Below are 21,050 nucleotides of genomic sequence, written 5' to 3'. Positions count from 1 at the left end.
TGTTTATTGTAAAAAGTGAAGTATGACAATGCACTGTAAATCAGAAACAAGCAATTTACAGAAGGGGATGAAAAAATGTATGCAATCTGAAATGATCCCACAATACACAGGAACATCTGCAGTTATATATTCATGCAGTTTACCATTACATTTCAAGTTAAATTTCATGCCACTATTGCAGCATTTGATAAAAGCATAGGCTAAATTCCAAATATATTTTGTTATTATTTACACAGGGTGATATGTTTTTACTCTTCTCGACATGTTGTCTTATATCTTTTCTAAGTAACTAGGGGGCTCCGCCCCCTGCTCGCTTCGCTCGCCAACCCCTGGTGTTGTGAAATTACAAAGAGCGTGATGTATGAATGAGATATAGCATAGTGTGAAGGTGTAGATGACGCATATAGGAAGCAAATAAAGTTGTACATGTCCAAAAACGGGCTCAGAGAGGTAGATGCTAACTTTGTGTATTGTTTGTCCTTGTGATTTGTTGATGGTCGTGGCCAAGGTAGGTTTAATGGGGAACTGTCGCCGTTTAAATGTAAAAGGTAATTCCAGGTCAGAACTTGTAACAGTATTGTTAGCATGTGATGTTGTAAGAAGTTTTGCTTCAATAACATTGTGTGGCATGGTGTTGACGACTAAACGTGTACCATTGCATAAACCCTGTTTAGTGTTAAGGTTTCTTAATAGCATGATTATTGTTCCGTTTTTAAGGCTAAGATTGTGTTGTGTTAATCCGGCTGGGTTAATAGTGTTCAAATATTCTAAGGGGAAATTAAGATGGTCATTGTCGTCATCAGAGTCAACTCTGTCAGAGCTTAGAAAGAGCTGTGCAACTCCAGGAAGTAATGAAATGACCTGGTTATTAATGTGATCAACCTTAATATTTTTTGGACATAATATAGTTCGTTGTGTTAAAAAGGGTATTTGGTGTAATGAGATTGCTGTTCCAAATATCTCCGTAACTGTTTTGAAAGCAATGCCAATTGTCTGCGTATTTTAAGGTGGACTGCAGAATAGCCGAGCGCATGGAATGTGGAACAATAGCTAAGCACTGTGTAAAATCTCCCCCTAATAAAAGTACCTTTCCTCCAAAGGGAATATTATTATTTATCAACGTTTGTAGAAGTTTATTAATGGTGTTGAGTAAGTGACTGGATGGCATTAGATGCAAAAGCAAATGAACTATTGTAGAATCTAATGCAGTTCATAAAGTTTTCACTTTCAGGTACTTCGTTAGTTAGAAGCTTCTGTAGATATGCAGGATATGAATGTAAAGGAGGCAGTCTAATTTGACCCTTTTGACAATAACGTGTAAATTCACTATTTGTATTGCTAGTTGTTTCTTCAGGGAAGTTAAGTGAATGATAATGATTGCAAATGACATTCATTAATCCCAATGAATTTAGTATGCGCCGACGTGTATTGTTTGTTTTCATGCAGGTTCGTGTGTTTGGTCCCGTCACTCGAGCAGTATCGTTTTGTACCTGTGATCGTGAATTCATTACTTGTTTGTTCTTCAGCGTTAGAGATATGGATAAGTAATAAGGAGGATCGCACTCATTGTTAATATGGAGCCTTTTCTGTGGTTAAACGGTTAATAGTGGATCAGTATAATGAGATCGACCTATGCTGCCTAATTTGAAAATGAAATTGCGCGTCCCGTTTTGAATCAATACGGGACGGGTTTTGTCCCTGATTTTTTTTATCATTTTTTTTTAAAGCAGCGTCTCATGCAAATCATCCCACACGCATTTTATGAAGATGCCTCCTTTCCTACTTTTGATTGGGTAATACTTGATGTCATCGTTAGTTTGATTGGTCATTTTAACTGTCCAGTGAGGAGGGCGGGTCTTTTAAGTAGAGTCTGCAAAGTGTTGGCACTGGGATGTGGCCCCCGCTGCAGTATGCGTCCCTTATTTTTTTGTATTAAAAGTGGTAACCCTAGTGGGGCTTTGTGTCTCATTTCTTATTTATGTTAGTGTGGTCGTGGGTCCAAATCCTCCTTTTTTGTGTATGTTTCGTGTTCTATGTCCGTAGTCTGTCCCGTTTTGTGTCCAATGGGTTTGTGTGGCGCTCGCGTCTGACTTCTTTTTTTTTTTGTGTGCTAGGGGCGCGTTGCCTCACTTTTTTTATCTCTGTTAGTGGAGGGGGTGTTTGTTTGAAGTGGGTCTGAATCCTCTTCTTTGTGTGCGTGGCGCTTGCGTCTGACTCCTTTCTTTTTGGTGTTCTAGGGGCGCGTCACCTCATTTCTTATTTCAGTTACTGCAGGGGGGCTTTGTGTGTCGTGGGTCTCAATTCTCTTCTTTGTGTGTGTTCCGTTTCGTGTGCCATGGGCTTCGTGCGGTGCCGGCGTCTGACTCCTTTTTTCTGTCTGCTATGGGCGCCTCATTTCTAATTTTACGTTGCTTTCCATCCGGTTTCCGTTGCTTGGAAGGGGAGTTTTGTGGGGGCACCTGCGCAGTACGTCTTTTGCGTCCACGGCCCATGGCCGGATGTCCCTGCGTCCATCCGGTTTATCATTCTCGGTTAGTAATATGGATTCCCTTTCAAAAGTATGGATGTGAACTTACAACATAAGTTTATAGTTAGCCAAATGTCTGGTGATCGTGCAAGTCATATTTTGGATTTCATTGCACATCAGCACTGCAGCCTTTGCTTTTTCTTGACTTCAATGCTGAGGCTTACAGACTAAAACATGTAGGACATGCAGATAGTTTCATAAGAGAGAATTATTACTTTGTTTTTAGTTTGAAAATTTGTAGCTTGACATACAGTTGTAAAATTGTAAAAAATAAAAAAATAATAATTAATAATAAAAAGCCAAGGTACAACACATCTCCTTGATAGATCTAAATGCATAATGAAAAAGAAACATTATGAACGTTAAGAACAGGAGAAGTTGTAACCACTGTGGGGTGTTCAGACACCTTGAAAGAGAATTTGCTCTTCAGACATTCTATATTTTTTAAACAGAAGAGAGGTTACAAGTTTCCAGCCTAATCTCCTCCAACAATCATATTGGCTATGCCTGCATTTAGCTTCAAGCTTTTTGTTTCCATAATAGGCTTCCATTTCAGTATACTATAATAGAGTTGTCCTTTCTTTACTTCATCAGTACAAAACCAGTAGTATACAAGAGCTGTTTTGGCATTTTCTCGCATACCACAGTTTTCACCATGTGTAATACATCACTGTCATACATAGCAAAATAAATCGCAGTTCATTCTCAGTCAGACTCTAGCTTTATTTGTAAGCCTTTGACTGTCCAAGTCTGTTATCCTGACCATACATTAACATTGCTGTCAATGATTTCTACAAATTAATTTCTGAATGTCTTCTCTTCTAGTACCCTGTCACAAGCCTTCTCCTGATCTATGTACGCAGGACAATCAATCTTTGTCATCTTCACCTTGCTATTTCCTATAATTGCCTTTACAACAAAGTTTGTGTCCAATCTCTCATTTCCATCAATGAAATCCAAACTGCATATCACTAGTTTTCATATGAGTACCAATTCTTTTTCCTAATGCATTGTCAGTTTATTACTTTCTTACTTTAGAATGCTTAGTTGCATGATTAATGTGTCTTATATAATTGATCACTCCTGGTGCACTTGATTTAACTCACATTTTTAATTTTTCTGGAATCTTCCTTTCTCTCACAATGGAGTTAGTCTGACTTTTTACTCTTTAGTTACTTTTACAATTTTCTAATTACAATAATGTTTTTGGGGTTGGGAATCTACCACTCTAATTTCAATGCTTTTGTACAGTCCTTCTAATTGTACGTGGTCCTTCTGTTACTTTTTGAAAGCAGTTCAAACCCTCTACTTCCTCTGTGTGCATCAGATGGAAAAGTAGAAGTTTCCAAGTCAGAAATCGCACACAAATCCCCATTGCAGTGGGAACTCTGGGTTGGATATTCAGAGAAAACACCACTAATCAAAATTTCCATGAAACACTGACCATTCACCTTAGTCAGTCAATAATTTAATTTAAAATAAAATAAAAAAGTCAATCAGTTTTTTTGTAGCTGACTTGTATTTGAAGTGACACAATAAGTTTTTAATGTGTTTAGAATGTTTTTATTTTCACCAAAAAATGACACCTTATCTGTTTAAATCCTTTTTGGAAGTCAACATCAATCTGATGGTTCTCCTAAAAACTCAGGCTAGAAATTCAGGTGGTGCAAAGATGAGATGTCACAAATGTGAACTCTGAAAACACAGAGCGTATGAACATGTCATTAATTATACACTTGTTTTGTGCTTAATGCCATTATAGTTTTCTTATACTGTGCATTTGAAACTGCTTTTCTAGCTGTTTTTTACTTCTTATGAATTGGCTTAATGTCTTATACCTTCATTTTTTTCAATACTACTTCTCCTTGTCTGTCTTTACCACATTCATTCTCACCTGTATGTTCTTCGTAGCTTCCTATTTCCATTCGCTCTAGATGCATCTGATACTTTGATGTTATGTTCAGCCTAGACGCAGTGTATTTTTTGTCTACTTTTCTGTCACTGATTACAAATTCCAGCCATTGTTTTTTTTCAGCATAAAACCTTTCCAACATCTTTGTCTTCTACTTAATTACACATCAGTCTAACTGCATCAGTGCCCTCCATATTATTCTTATTGTTAGGATTCCTTTGAACTCTCTTTTCAAAATTAGCATGGTTTCCACAACTACTCAGGTTACTTCCTAATGAAATAGCAATATGAATATCTGATGTTATGGCCCATTGTCTGCAGTGTTAACTAAAATGCAAAAAACAAAAAAAAGATCAATATAGCCTCCATCATCACATTGTTTATATGACATCACATTGACGTCGCTTGTCTGAGGGGTTGTTCAGGTGTGCATGTCATTTCAGAGTATTGCCTATGTAAACACAGGGAAGTTATATTAATAAGTATGAAATGACAAAGAAAATATCAGATCAAAAAAAAAAAATTAAAAACACATTATGGTTTTAGGTCTGTAGCATAAATGTACCCCTCTTACTCTGTTTTAACCACCAGGTCACAAAAATTATGAAAGAAGAGTTGAAGTTTGATGTAAGTGCAACAATAGGTACCGTGTTGTTAGGACTGTCGACATAAAGATAGTTTACTGTCAAAATGGTGTATTGGGGACTTCTAAAGTAATTCTGAATTGATGCTATTGAAAGTGACATGCTAAAAATGTTAAACCTTTGCATATTCGAAAATAATCACTATAAAAGTCCTTCTAATGCCACCAGTGATAACAATGTCATTTTCTGTGGTTGTAAAGCTTATATTTACTTCTCATTATATTGGCAGATACAGTGGATTCCATCACTCCTGACAAGGTGCGAGGACTGAGGGACATGCTAAACAGCAGTGCTATGGACATCATGTACTATACCAGCCCTCTGTATCGAGATGAGGTAAGTTTATTCTGCTGACATCTTTTATTGGTCATTTTATTACTGAGCTTTTAAAGCATGGTACACTATTAGTAATCTGTTTTAACCAGACACTGCATTTGTAGCCAGAACCTTTTCTAGCAGCATTAGATATAATGCAGTTATATCAACTCTTCTTGGTAAATTATTCCTTCACCCTGTACATGCACATTTATTGGGCCCATTTATGGTTGCTATTCAGCGTTCATGTTTTTGAGATATGGGGTAAACCTGAAGAAAATCAATGTGAACATAAAAAATGTGCACAAATCTATACATATTAATAAAAGGCAAAGCCCTCACTGACTGACTGACTGACTCATCACTAATTCTCGAACTTCCCATGTAGGTGGAAGGCTGAAATTTGGCAGGCTCATTCCTTACAGCTTACTTACAAAAGTTAGGCAGGTTTCATTTCGAAATTCTACGCGTAATGGTCATAACTGGAACATGTTTTTCCTCCATATACTCTAATGGAGGAGGCGGAGTCACGTATCGCGTCATCACGCCTCCTACGTAATCACGTGAACTAAAAACAAGGAAGAGATTTACAGCACGAGTCAAACGCGGGAACGAAGGTAAATGACGTTAATTTTTGAGTGTCTTTTAATACTGTGTAAGCATACATATTAACACATGTGCAATTAAACGTGTGCATGTACGGGGTGATTTCTCAGGCTTAAAAGCTCGCCTTTTATCAAACGCGGGAACAAAGGTAAATGACGTTGTTCACTGTCTTTTAATACTGTGTAAGCATACATATTAACACATGTGCAATTAAACGTGTGCATTTACGGGGTGATTTCTCAGGCTTAAAAGCTCGCCTTTTACTAAAAAGGTAAATGCAAAACTATTTTCAATCATTCTATGATCTGCTTCTCACAACTAAGGCACCGTGGCTGATGTTACATCACTTGCTGGCCAACCATAAGCGTTACCTGGTAGATAACCAGCCACTCACTTCACTCCCTTACGGGAATCGAACCTCTGAGGTTTTCTTTTGTTCTTAATTAAAATTTAAAAGCAATACTTCACCGCTGCTAAGCCCCTCTAGCGCTGACGTCCGAGGTTCGATTACCGTAAGCAAGTGCAGTGAGTGTGTACGCCTGATGAGCCAAGAATAAGGGGGAAAGACGTGTCGCGTACTCTTTGCATTATTTGACAGTAAACTATTTTCAACCATTCTATGATCTGCTTCTCACAACTGAAGGCACCGTGGCTGATGTTACCTCACTTGCTGGCCAACAATAAGCATACCTGGTAGGTAACCAGCCACTCACTTCACTCCCTTACGGGAATCGAACCTCGGACGTCAGCGCTACAGGCAAAGCCCCTAAAATTGCGCCACGGCGTGTGGTTCGTTTATTTGACAACATGTAGATCGGGGTAATTACATTCCGCGCCACGGCGTGTGGTTCGTTTATTTGACAACATATAGATCGGGGTAATTACATTCATGGCATTCGTAGTCTGATTCACAATCTGATTATATGGGTGGTTACCTACCAGGTAACGCTTATAGTTGGCCACCAAGTCAGGTCGAAGTGATCACTCGAGTGAAGGCAGCTTCACAAAAAAACAGATCCTTAACAAACTGTTATTAGTATATTTTCCCTCAATTTAAAAAGGTTTTGTTTTCTTCTTAATAAAAATTTAAAAGCAGTACTTCGCCGGTGCGAAGCGCATGGATTTGACCGACTGACACATACAGACATATTCATGAGTGCAGGTACTTCGGAAAGAAAGCACCGTGTAAACCTAAAGTTTAAATTAAGTTCATAGACCTACAAAAGGTTGCCATTCATTTGAGGCAAGATTGCTTTTCTTCTGTACAACTATACGTTGCATTCTCAAGAGTGTGCTTGCACGGCTTCGGATATAGATATATATATATATATATATATATATATGTATGTATGTATGTCTATATATAAATATGTAACCTTATAAGTACTGCCTTACTTCTCTTTAAGAAAGGAAGATGTAATGATACTTGATTTAAACGATTCCATGTCTTCCTGGGTTTGCTTAGCTTATTGTCAATATCTTTACACCTTTTTTTAAGACTTATTGACTGAAACGGGCTTTCACGAAAAAAGTTAGGGCTTTGCTACAGGATACACCCTCCACAAGTTAAGCAAGTAAAAATAAAATATATATTTCTGTTTTATTTAAACCTTTTAAGTTCGTATGCATAGCCCCATTTGGCTGTTTAATTTTTTTTTTTCTTTCTTCAGTAATACAGTATTTAATCTCCATAAACTTTTTTTGTATCTCTTTAGTAATATTTTAGTGTAAAAGGATAACCAGTATTTAAACCTTTTAAGTTCGTATGCATAGCCCCATTTGGCTGTTTAATTTTTTTTTTTCTTTCTTCAGTGATACAGTATTTAATCTCCATAAACTTTTTTTGTATCTCTTTAGTAATATTTTAGTGTAAAAGGATAACCAGTATTTAAACCTTTTATGTTACTTTATAAATTTATTTTACACAATGTTGAAAAATTAATAAGAAAGCTACATATTTTGGCAGCTGCTGCTTTAATTTTCAATGAAATGAAAAAAGCTCTCCAAGAGAAAACGTCAATGAAGAAGAAACAGTTTGCACTATCTAAAAATGAGAAACCCTCATTTATAAAAGTTTGCTGCAGATGACTTAACTGAAAATAAATGAATAGTTCCTATGTGTATAATACATATTTATCTATTTTACTTATGCCTTTATTCCAGCAACTTGCAACATCTGAGGTACAATTTGTTACATTACTTTTGTTTTTTGCAGCACAGGCAGGTGAAGTGACTTCCTCAGGGTCACACAGTGGTGTCAGTACCAGGATTTGAACTGACAAGCTCCGGGTTTACTGAAATATTACTGAAGAAAGAAAAAAAATGAAAACGGGCAAATAGGGCTATGCATACAGATGTCCATCCATCCATTATCCAACCCGCTATATCCTAAATACAGGAGCCAATAAGTAGATATGTATATATACAGTATATATATATATATATATATATGTGTGAATGTATATGTATATATGTATGTCTATATTTATATCTATATATATATATATATATATATATATATACATATATATATATATATATATATATATATATATATATATATATATATATGTAGATATGTAAATTTGTATATGTATATATATATATATATATATATATATATATATATACATATATATGTATATGTGGATGTGTATATGTATATGTAGATTTGTGTATATGTAGATATGTATATATGTTTATGTATATATATATAGTTACATAACCTCTTTAACACACTACTTCTCCGCTGCGAAGCGCGGGTATTTTGCTATATATATATATATGACAGCAACACTCATAACAATAACACAGTTACATATATATATATGTAGATATGTGTATATACATATGTGTCAATCTATCTATGTATGTATGTCTAGATATATATATATATATATATATATGTATATATATATATATATATATATATGTATATGTATATATATATATATATATATATATATATATGTATATGTATATATATATGTGGATGTGTATATGTGTATATATATATGTAGATATGTATATATATGTATATATATGTTTATGTGTGTGTGTATATTATATATATAAAAGACAGCAACACTCATAACAATGACAACACAATTACATTGACAATCATGTTATGTTATTTTTAAAATGTTTCCTTTTTTTTTCATAACATCTTTAACACACTACTTCTCCGCTGTGAAGCGCGGGTATTTTGCTAGTTTAAAATATACAGTGCCGGGGTAGGGATTTGAACCTATAACCTTGGAGCAGTGAGGCAGCAACATTAACCACTAAAGCATGTAAAAGATAAACATTGTAATACATTTTTAAATGACCTTCATTTGTTTGCATTTTAACGTCCATAAGAGGAAAATAACGAAAGGATAACTGATAAAGGAATAAGTGCATTTTTTATGTCTCATTACTCAAGCTGTTATCAAGCAGGTGTATGTTCTGCTGTAAATACAGTGGGAGTTCACATTAAATTGGTCAGTCTTAATGCAGCATCTTCCTACTAAAATCCAAAGTTGTTATTAGATGGAATCGTAATAAAGCCAAGTTTCACTGGCTAACTAACTGGTTTTCATTACATTTAATTCTGCAAAGACCATTAACTTAAAGAAATTATGAACACTTTAACAATAATCTGAAAAAATAACTTTGCATGTAAATTTAGATGGAATTGAAATGCTTGAATGATTATCCATCCCGCTATATCCTAACTAGAGGGTCATGGGGGCTCTGCTGAAGTCAATCCCAGCCAACACAGGGCGCAAGGCAGGAAACAAACCCCGGGCAGAGCGCCAGCCCACCGCAGGGCGCGCACACACACACACACACCCACACCCACACCAAGCACAATTTAGAATCACCAATGCACCTAACCTGCATGTCTTTGGACTGTGGGAGGAAACTGGAGTACCTGGAGGAAACCCACGCAGACACGGGGAGAACATGCAAACTCCACGCAGGGAGGACCCAGGAAGCGAACCCGGGTCTCCTAATTGCGAGACAGCAGCACTACCCACTGTGCCACCCGTCTTGAATGATTATGTGAATGTGATATCTCACATTTATTTTTCTGATCTTTTATGTCTACTTACTATTTAATGTTTTTGTGTCCATTTTCTTCCATTATATAGGCTTTTATCATGTGAACATCATATTATCAAGACACATTTATAATATCAACTTATTAGCCAATGTGAAATCCCAAGGTCTTTCTACTTTCTAGGACCATCAATGATGACCACACCACAAGATCACCCCAGCCATCATAAAAATAATCATTCAGGGCCTTATATCTCATCATATTTTAGTTATCCAAAATGATAAAAGAATAAATAACATTATAACTATTTCAACAATGAATATTTAACACTTGTGTGGTTGTCCTTTGTCCAAATAATAATAATAATAATAATAATAATTTTATATAGCACTTTATCATACATTTACATGCAACTCAAGGTGCTTTCCGCAGATTTATCAACAAAAACAATAGATATACCATAGTTACTTGGATATTATCATTAATTAATATTACGATCATTTCTAATAAATAAAGGTATACTAAATAGAAAATCAATCTGGACATTGTTAAACATAATTTAAACACTAAAGTGCAAAACAAATTTTCTCTCTTATCAGAAACAGATTTCATTATGTTTGTGTTGCACATTAATGTATTAAAGAAGAGAGCCATTAAAAGTACCTGTCCGTTTTGAAAGAGTATTCAAAACATGCCATTTATTTCAGGTGTTAAGGACTTTTCCAGTAGCAGTAGCCAGCCTCCTCTCTCTGGATCACTTTCTAAACATTCTTAATCATCCCCACTGTACTTTTTCCCTCTTTTTATCCCGAAGTTCAGCAGACCTTGATATATAATTAGTAATTATCAATTTAGGTCTCAGCCTGCCCTGTTCAATCCAGTTACTCAATTATGCCTTCATACAGACAGATTTGAATTGGAATGGGTCTATAGAGACAGTTATTATTTTAATGAGATTATTGAGATTCTGAATGCTTCCATTTTATACTTGGACTGATTTGCATTAGCATCCTGAAATTGAAGTATTCACATCAATTAACTAAGGAGCAAGATGCAAAATATCAAGTTGTCTAATCAGAGATGAGAGTGCACACACACTCGGCCCATCCGTCACATTTATTCTGTTGAGCTGATAATAGTATGTGACTCGGAGAACTTGTATATCCCACCCTATACTAATACTGCTGTTCTCATTGCAGAGCCAATTTCTATTTAGTGCCATACTCCTGAAACATGGTTGTCTGTTCATCTGAATACAAATTTGAGGAGATTTGTGGTAGGTGTAATGTAATATAAATATATTTATATTGCATTTAGGAAGGAAAAATGTTAGACTTGAATACACAATGGCAGGTCTGAATCATAAATGCACATTTTATGCAAGGGACCAAGGGGTCACAGTGAACTCTTCACTGTCCTCACCCAGACCATTGCATTCAAAAAGACTAATAGGATGTTAGATAATATAGCCCACTGTGTGGGTAATAAATTGCTGTATAATACAGTAGTGAGGCCTCATCTGGAGCACTATTACGAAAAAGATGTGGAAGCAATAAGGACGGAGAAGGGAAACTAGGCTAATTCCAGGACTGTAAGGTATGAGCTGTGAGCAAATATTGAAGGAGCCAAAAACCCTTTTACTTTAAGCAGATAGGGATAAAAAGGTGACATTATTGATTTTTTTTAAATAATTATAAAGGAAGTTAGTGCAGAGGATCACAACTGTTACTTGAAAATAAATTTTTCAACAAGAGCAAACATTAGAAATAATTTCTTTACACAGAGAACTATATGTACATGGAGCAAATTACCAAGTAGTGTGATAGGCAGTAGTACTTTGTGGACCTTCAGGACTTGATATTACTTTGTAGAACTGGATTGATACGTTTCCTAGGTTGAATGGTCTATTCTTGTCACGATTATTCTAATGTGCTTTTCACCATTTAGAATAATTAATTGCTTTATATTCAGGCACTTATGGAAACTCACCCTTTGATTTCTAGAACATGGCCATAGATAAACTCATCTGTGCTCTAGAAATGTCCTTCAAATCACAGAATGCAGAAATACATAGTAATTAAAGCAATGGTCTAAAGTGAGCAAAAGCCAAACAGTTAGGTAGTTTTACTTATCCCAAAGTGAAATGGCTGTGATACTGCTGATGAAATACATAAACTACACAGAATGTACTTAAGAATATTTAATAACAAAATGTGTCCATAGTCTACTTACAGTTATCATTTTAAAATGTCAGAAAAGCAACTCCATGCTCATGCCAGACCACACCACTGCATAAAAGAGTACACTTAGAAACAAAGACTGATGGAGAGTATGCATAAGTATTTCAGCCATGCCAAAGGACCAGAGCCGCCTCAGGAAGTGCAATCAGTTATGGCTGTATTTGCATATGGATTCTGTGTGTAATGCACAATGCTGAGTTCTCTCCAGTTGACACCCAGGAGATTGTATAGCTGAGACAACTCAGCCTCTTCTCCTTGTGTTAATACTGATGCCAAGAAAACCTTGCACTTTCTGACATCCACTGCCTCCTTGCTTTTTTAATACTGAGCTTCAGATGGTTCAACTTGCACCAACTGAAAATCTGGAATGTTTCAAAATAACATTGAATTTTTTGTTACTCTAATGTGTGCAGCATTGCAAGATTGTTTAGGTTACCATCTTTTATTTTTGTACATAATTTCCAGGAACAGCCTGATAGTATTTTTGTTTTGAATGGCTACTCTTCAAATCAGTGAAACTGATAGACTTCTGATAGCATAATTTTTTTAACCCTTTTCTGAATTTATTAAAAGGGAGACATTTTCTCCAATTCAAGATACCTTCTTTATTTCCTCTTTTTCTTTTCTATGTTGTAGATTACTAAGGGATTGACTCAGGAACTGAACAGACTATATTCCTTGTTCTGCTCTCGAAATCCTGACTTTGAGGAGAAGGGAGGAAAAGTATCTGTTGTTTCTCATTCTTTGGGCTGCGTCATTACATATGACATCTTGACAGGTTGGGATCCAGTATGGCTCTATCAGCAAGTACAGCAGGACCTTGAGAGTGTGGACTTTGGATGGTTGAACTATGAAGAACGGCAGCTAATGGAGGAATTGCATCGTAGTAAGCAGAGGTACTACACACTTTGTTTAGTGTGGCTCATATTATTAAAAGGCACCAATTGTATAACGATAATTTGATATTCCCAACAGATCATTTTTTGGTATGAACATCTCACACATATCTTAAGTCTTTTTACGTAGTTTTATACCATTTACAACTGCATATTTAATGTATTTTCACATATCAAGTGCATAATAGTTTTTTACTTTTATAGATTTCAGGTGATTGTTCAAGTAATGCAGTTTTTCTTAAGAAACAGTCACTTGCTAAGTACTGCTAGCACAGTTTGATAAATCTTTATTTAAATCTGAACTCTCATTTACTTAAAGAATACATTGTATTAAATTTATGAGTTAACTATTTTACATATACAGATGAACAGGGATTAAAGCATTTCATGTTTAGTGCCCTAATAAGCAAGTTATAAAACAGCATCAAGTTGTGATACTCTTGAGAGATACTGCAGACTTGCAGGTATAGTCATCTTAGATTGTGTGATGGATTAAAGTAATAGTTTAATTTGTTTTATTATTGCAAGTTTTAGAATCTGTATAATAAATTATCAATAGTGAAAGGACCAGAGGAGAGAGCTTATTCAGGATATTATCTCCCCCAGAACGCTAGAGGGCAGCCGTGGAACCACAGATTCCTGTATGGCAATCTGGTAGTTGAAGTCTGGAACAGCCCTTTTTGTCCTGTGGTGGCCGCAAGGGGGAGCTTTAGAGCCCTACAGTGGACTTTCACCATACCTGGTAGTGATTCAGGTAATGCTGATGAGCCACCTGGAGCACTCCGAGGAGATGGTTAAAAGGAGCAGCCTCACTCCATTTGGGGAGCCAGACTTGGGAAGAAGTGGACAAAGTTTGCCGGGAGAAGAGTGGAAGAGAGAGAGAGGAAAGGAAAAGGACTGTATATTGTGCTTTGGGCTGCTTAATTGTACCGTGCTGCTGTATGGGAGACGAGACAAAAGCGTTTCCCCATAGGAACAAAAGTGTGTTGTGTGCTGCACCTTTATCTCTACCTGTCTGTGTCGGTTGTAGCAGCTCTACACGCCCCAGTAGTCCACATCCTCTGTCCATCATTTTTCACAACCTGATTAAAGCAATTCAGATTAATGCAAAACTGCAGTCTTATCCTGGCATTGTCAGGCCAAAAGAGACAAAAACCTTGCATATCGCTTCACCAAAGAGCACTCGCACAGGGACAGTTTAGAGTTGCCAGCTCTAATACACACGGTTTTTTAATTGTGAAGGAAGACTGGAGTACCTGGAGAAACATTCAGACAGATACTGGGAGAACCTGTGAACTCCACACAGGTGGTGGTCATACTAGGACTACAAGCTAGTTTTCTGAAGATGTGAGTTAGGAGTGCTAGCTCCTTTAACATTGTGCAGCCCCAAATATACTATATATAGTGATTAAATAAGAAATTATTACAAGATACAGTATGTCATGTGTCTCCCACCCATCAACTGTGCTGCACTTTGTAATATTGAGCAATAAAACTAGATAAGGATTAGTGTTATGTTAAGTCTGTTATTATCCAAACATAAGAGTTGAATTTTTAAATTTTAGACTACAGATTTTTTTTGAAGTATAAAATATATTTTATACAATCATTATCAGTAGTATTTATTATTTTTGATGCTATGTGCCTCTATTTGTCCTGCAGAATGAAGGAGATTAAAGAACAGCTGTACAGATTTCATGAGTACTCATCAGCTCCCCCACCCTTGAAATTCAAGGTAAGAACATAATGAGAAATGGATTTTTTTTTTTATAGAGCACACTTCTGCTTATAAGCCCAGTACATTATGCTCTGTTACCCACCTTTGTATTGTATGTAGGAAAAATTGTTGCTATTTTATGTTGTTCAAAAGTGTGCAACTGAGTGAAGAACTGAGTTTTGGGTATAAAAAATACAATATATTTTAAGAACAACAAAATCAAATCATTTAGAGGGATTTTCCAACTCATAGAAGATTACTATCGGTGGTTAATATAGTTAAGATAATATAGATAACAAGTCACTTCTGGAACTTTAGCAACCCTGATGTAATATTAGAAGAAAAGAATACCAAAAGAATTCTTTAATGGGTCATAGTTAAATTTTAATGCACAGGTTTTATATTGTATAATTTAAACAAACAATTTTTTGTTAATCCCGTTTAGTATATAGATGAGCATTAATTCTTAAAGCCTCATATTACTTTTGTGCAACTTGCTTTACTTTCTGTTTCAGGTTGAAAATTTCTTCTGCATGGGGTCTCCGCTGGCTGTGTTCTTAGCACTGCGGGGAATTAGACCAGGAAACAATGGCAGTCAGGACCACATAATGCCTAAATCAATTTGTCATCGGCTTTTTAACATTTTCCACCCTACAGACCCAGTGGTGAGAATGTCTTACATCAGTGCTTTAAGTGAGTTAGGAGGTGGGAAAAAGGAAACTTAAGGTTTATTAATACATTTTGCTGATCTGCAATGAAATAAGTCTAATGTTGTGTTTATCAGTCCTTTCATTGCTCATCATGCAGTCTAATGTCCGCTGTCAGTTAATCTAAAGTTTTAAACTAAATTACAATTACAGGCTGTCTTTTGCTTTGGGCCTGCTAGTGGCTTACACTATGTTTTACTTCCTGATATAGAAAGAATGCTGTCAAATTGAAAATCCATATTCTTGGAGAAGGTTATCCTTAAGCTGTACAATACTCTTTCATCTGCGATATTATGTAAAATGTGAGCCTTTTTGTTACAAAAAGACAGAATTAGAGAAAGTCTAAAGAAGAATGAGCTGACTTTCTTGGACTGCAGGGTATGAGGTAAAAAGAACTGAATTGAAGTATTTGGAACTGCCTGTATCTTTTCTGCTGAGAGCAGGATCACTTCAGGCTTTATTAATTAGCCTTGTATTTTACAACTTACTCTCTAGGAGTGTTCACAGTTTTTATTCATTCTTTTACATGTAATATTTCACAGAAAAAGTCTTGCTAAATTGTGTCATTCATAAAGAATGCTTTTCAGCAGTACTATCAGCTAAATAGAGGACTGGAATCCGGTATTCTATATATATAAAATTGTAAGGCTCTTCTGTCTGAATGACTAAAAAGGAAGAAAATTTAAAAAGAAAGAAAAGTTCTGACTTGGCTGTCATAGTGAGACATTATGCAGACATATTGCTGTTCGTATAAATAAATAAATAAATTAATATTCACTTACAGTTTGGTTTAAACTCACTCCATAATAACTATAAAGTAAAAAAATTTAAAAGAAAGAAAACTTCTGCCTTGGTGGTCCCAGTCCCTGTGAGGCCTTATGCAGGCATATTGCTGTTGGTATAAAGGAGCCCCAGTTGCGTTTACTGACACACTTCTGCTGAATAATTTGTTGGCTGAAATTCCTCAGTGTTGGTGTGTCAGAGAGAGAGGATATGCAGCATTGTTCATAATGGTTCTCAGTTTTGTTTTAATTCTGACTCCTGGGGGGTCCAGAGTGTGTCATATAACTGTCTCAGCAAAAATTAAACTGTTCCTAGTGTAGGTTTTTAGTTTTAACAACTGTCCCTGAGTCAGCTGATTTACATTTTGATTTACAGAATCATTTGACAGACTGAAAGGGTATGAACAATCCAATGTTACTACTGTTTTCTTGTATGCCTCATAGTGAAACATTGGGGTGATGCAGTTAAAAAGATTTAAAAAAAGTGAACATTCTAAAAAAGCTACTTCATTAGATGTGACAAAAGTATTTAAAGATTATTCTTTACCATTTGTCACTATTTTGCATAGTTTCTTGCATGGCAAGCAGCTCTATCCAGAGGTGCCTTACCTGGCAAAGAGAAGTTTTTCAATCACATTTTATTGACTTTCAGCAGAAATTCAACTTTCCTGTGTGTTGTGAGCTCTGATGCAGGTTCTTGTAGCATAATTTTGCAGTACTCTTAACCCAATCATATTTTTCCTGTTTTTTCTTTTAAAGGCATACAGATTAGAGCCTCTTATTCTGAAGCATTACAGCAATATTTCACCTGTTCAGATCAACTGGTGAGTGATCCATTGTGAAACTTTTTGAGCAATTCGACACTAAGGTCATAGTCAGCCTTTAAAACATTGTTTTGGTCAGAAAAGTTACGTTAATACAATTAAATATTTTTATTCAGTAATGTGCCCTCCATTTCAAAAAGCCACCTTTTCTGCAGAGAACACTTTCTATCAAAGAGTACCACACTTGTTTTGTGTAATTTGTAAATTAAAAAATTCCTATGCATTTTATTTTGTGATGCTTCATCTTAATTGAAGCTCACTAATGTCTGATCAGATGGGTAGTGTGTTTATGAAACTTAGGCTCTCATCACAGGTCAAAGGTATCCATTATCCTGAACCCACTTTCTGTAACACAGGAAACTGTCTGGTGGGATCAGTCCATTGGAAGGCATATTCATGTATATACTACAACGTTACCAAGCTAAGCTAGAGCCTTCTATTTAGCTGTAATGTACTGTATGTACATCTGGGGAATATGCAGGAAATCTTGAATAAATGTAAAACATCTTTGTGAACACAGGGGTCAAGGGCAAAGTCCACGCAAATGTTTATTTGGGTGGAATTTAAACCTTGCTGTCTGTAACAGTAAGGTAGCAGCAGCTACTTGTGCACTGCCTTGTTGCCTGAATGTGCTCTGCTTATTGCAGTTTGACATGTTCCTGAAAGTAATGGTATTCCATATTCATTTTGCGTAATTATTTTTGACACTTTGTAAGATTCTGTAAACCAAATTTAAATATTCTGAAAGTTTATTGTGATACATAGAAAAAAAAACCATTTTTGCTAATTAGGATTTTTTTGGCTTTATTATATATATATTTAATATATATATACATATATATATATATATATATATATATATATATATATATATATATATAATAGAGAGAGAGGTGTGTGTGTGTTTTTGGTTCACGAGACTTTTAATACCTTGGAAGCTGAATTTTCAAATGTATTTTCATGTATGTGTTTGATTTCTTTAAGAAATTCCTTACATTTTAGGTTGTCCGACAATTATTTTAGACATCTCTACTGGTGGGTGATGAGTGGTAGGTTGCTAGTGGACCTTGCCTGGTTGCTAGGGGCCACCTCCACAACTCATGTCACAAAGTCATGCAGCAACAGGAGCCCCTCATCTGAGATATGGGTTTGAATAGTGAACAACTGTGGTTTAATGATACTCTGGTCAATGATGCTTAGCTCTTTTTACGGTTCAGTTTTCTGTCATATATACATTGGCTTCAGTTAAGTCATAGCACTCTGGTAAATGAATTGTTGCAATCTTTGTCTAACTATGAATGTGGTTTTAGCCTTATGGTTTTCACAACAAATCACAACCTTTGGAAAAAACATTTTTGTTTTCGACTTCCCTTCTGGTCTGTTGCTAATAACATCTTAGCAGTTGCTGAACAGTCAGAATGGTTTTGTCGGCAATCCTACATGATATATTTAGCACAAGTCAAAACTGACCCTGAACAAAAAAAGCTCATACCAGCTGTAAAGTAGCATTATAGCGTCGGGCTACATGGTGCATCTGTGTTCTTGGAAGCTTGCTTTCAGCCATGAATGCCAAAATGAACCACATACGATACTTGAGCTAAATGTGTTATCTATCAAATGCTGATGCTAAACCAAATATGGATCTTAGAGCATGGCAGTGATCAAAGCCACACAACAGAATAACTCAGAAACAAGAAACTGACCGCTCTTTAATGTCCAGGTATGTTGTTTGTGGGTCTGAAGCGAGTTGTACATACAGGATTGCTCTTGAACATTATATAATTTTCTGTGGCTGACTGGGCAAAAAATTGCTCCCAGTTGATATCTGTCAGTCACTTACAAACAGTTATGTGGAGTTATTTCTGTGAAATAGGTCAAAATAAGCCTTACTATATCTAAAAGAATGAAAACAATTGGTAATTTGTATTTCAAATGAAAATTAAAAACCAGAAGAAAGGAAGATAAACAATACAGTAAGATAAAAAAGAGAATGTTCCTTTGTAAACAATTTTGTTGTTTTAATTCTTGCTATTTACCATTAAAGAGCAAAATTCCCAAAGGTATGGGTGATCTTTAGCATACTGCTTTTTTCTACATTTCAAACTGCTAAAACCAAATTCAGCATGAAGAAAAATAGCTGGATCATTAAGAATTTAATCTGTTTTTTTAGGGCAGGATTTCCATGTAGCTATTCCACAGATATTAGATCAACCCCAGTGACGCATTCCAAAAGACTATTAAACCTGAATACAGAAAACTGGACAAAATACATACCTGGAACTTTTGTAGTCACTCAGTTTGTGTGTACGTTTGTGTAAGAAGGAGACTTCAGGCCAGATTCGCAAATATTTGTAGCACATCTCTGTCTCAATAAACTATACATATATTCCTAAATATTTACCTTTAGAAAAATTTAGACTATGTGTTTTCATCAGGGCAGCACTTGTGTCTGTTGTAGCACAAAGTCATCTTTTCCCCATTTTACTAAATCATCAGTGGCACACAAGGCCTGTTAAGAGTGCATAGTTAACAGGGATTCAGAAAGTCAGCTGCAACCCATTCCTACACATTTCAGAGGGAACACTAAAATGAAAGACTAAACTACAGTTCTGCCAGCATTTTGTCATCTTGCTTTTTGAGTTTAACCTGTTAATAATAGGTGTTAGTAAAAGATAAGTTCGCACATCTATAGAGACTCCCACAGATATAAAAGGCCTTTCCTTCAATGCTTATAAGTGCCAGCTGAACTCATTCTAATGAACAAAATAACACATCTATAAATGGTCACTGGATGTGTAACTAGATATGATCCAACCACAAGTGGCTATGCCTTCCCTTAAAAAGATAGGTGCATGCATATCTTCATTTTCTTTGGAAGAGGAAACTGACCCACTCTTTGTGAAGCTGTCTCACTCTCTTTGGAGCAAAGCAAGCAGTTTTTCTGAGCCTGGAAACTACTCTCCATAGAGCCTTGGACCTGGATACCCTGAACTAGCAGTAAAATCCACTCCTCCAAGCTTACATTTTCTCAGTTATTGTACCCAGACTTAGAACCCTGAAAAGCAGTGTTACTTGAAGAAGGAAATATAAATGCCCTCACATGCATGACAGAATCACCCTTTTCCCTACAAACTAGCAGAATTCAGAGCAAAGAATCTAACAAGTGAGCCGTGGAACACAACACCACAGCACAGACAAAGGACCACATGGCAAGGTTAAGAATGTTCTCAGTCACCAGAAACGTTGTTCACTGAAACCCAGAACAATGATCCGCAACACCAAACAGCATCAGGTATTATCCTTAGAGGCTTGGTATTGTAAAACTGCTTATATCTACACCAGTATAAATTACAAATTTTGAATAGCCAGCTAAGGACCTGCTGTTTTATATACTTGTATCAAATGCAAACTCCTGCAAGGTTGTTGAGCTTAAGGAAAAAATATATCCAAAAAATAGACATTAGAACTAGGCATACCAATCTATGTTCTATTCTCTGCTCCACCTGTGCCTTTGAGTGTACCTCATAAATGATTCAGAGCTTCAAAACTGTCCAAAGAAAAATTGGTGAGCACCAAACTTTACAAAATGGAACCTGTTAAACTTCTGATGCATAATATGAAAGCATGCAGTCTATTTCTGCTATTAATAAGTGCAGAACTTTCCAATGAATTGTTTCAAAATCTGTTCTCTGCTTTCATGATGCAATGCTGCCACTGTCACTAGTCAGGCTGTAGATGGCACTCTTTCACATTTTTACAGACTCCATTAAAGTTGTTTTTACAGATTCTAAACTGGAACATTGTTTATGGATATTATGGTCATAATGCAATAGGT

General features: G+C 35.9%; 1 protein-coding gene across 1 annotated transcript in view; it reads left to right on the top strand.

Moving 5' to 3' along the window:
• The window catches only part of LOC114666581 (phospholipase DDHD1-like), a 163,686-nt gene that overhangs the window by 116,290 nt on the left and 26,346 nt on the right, over positions 1–21,050 (top strand). The window contains 5 exon segments of the mRNA XM_028821487.2: positions 5,313–5,419; positions 12,926–13,185; positions 14,848–14,920; positions 15,418–15,567; positions 17,151–17,215. Of these exon segments, the coding sequence (XP_028677320.1) occupies positions 5,313–5,419; positions 12,926–13,185; positions 14,848–14,920; positions 15,418–15,567; positions 17,151–17,215 (655 nt within the window).

The sequence above is a fragment of the Erpetoichthys calabaricus genome, chromosome 16 (genome assembly GCF_900747795.2).
Source record: "Erpetoichthys calabaricus chromosome 16, fErpCal1.3, whole genome shotgun sequence".
NCBI classification, from domain to species: domain Eukaryota; kingdom Metazoa; phylum Chordata; class Cladistia; order Polypteriformes; family Polypteridae; genus Erpetoichthys; species Erpetoichthys calabaricus.
Note: the sequence above shows the minus strand (reverse complement) of the source record. Positions and strands in the feature narration are given on the sequence as shown.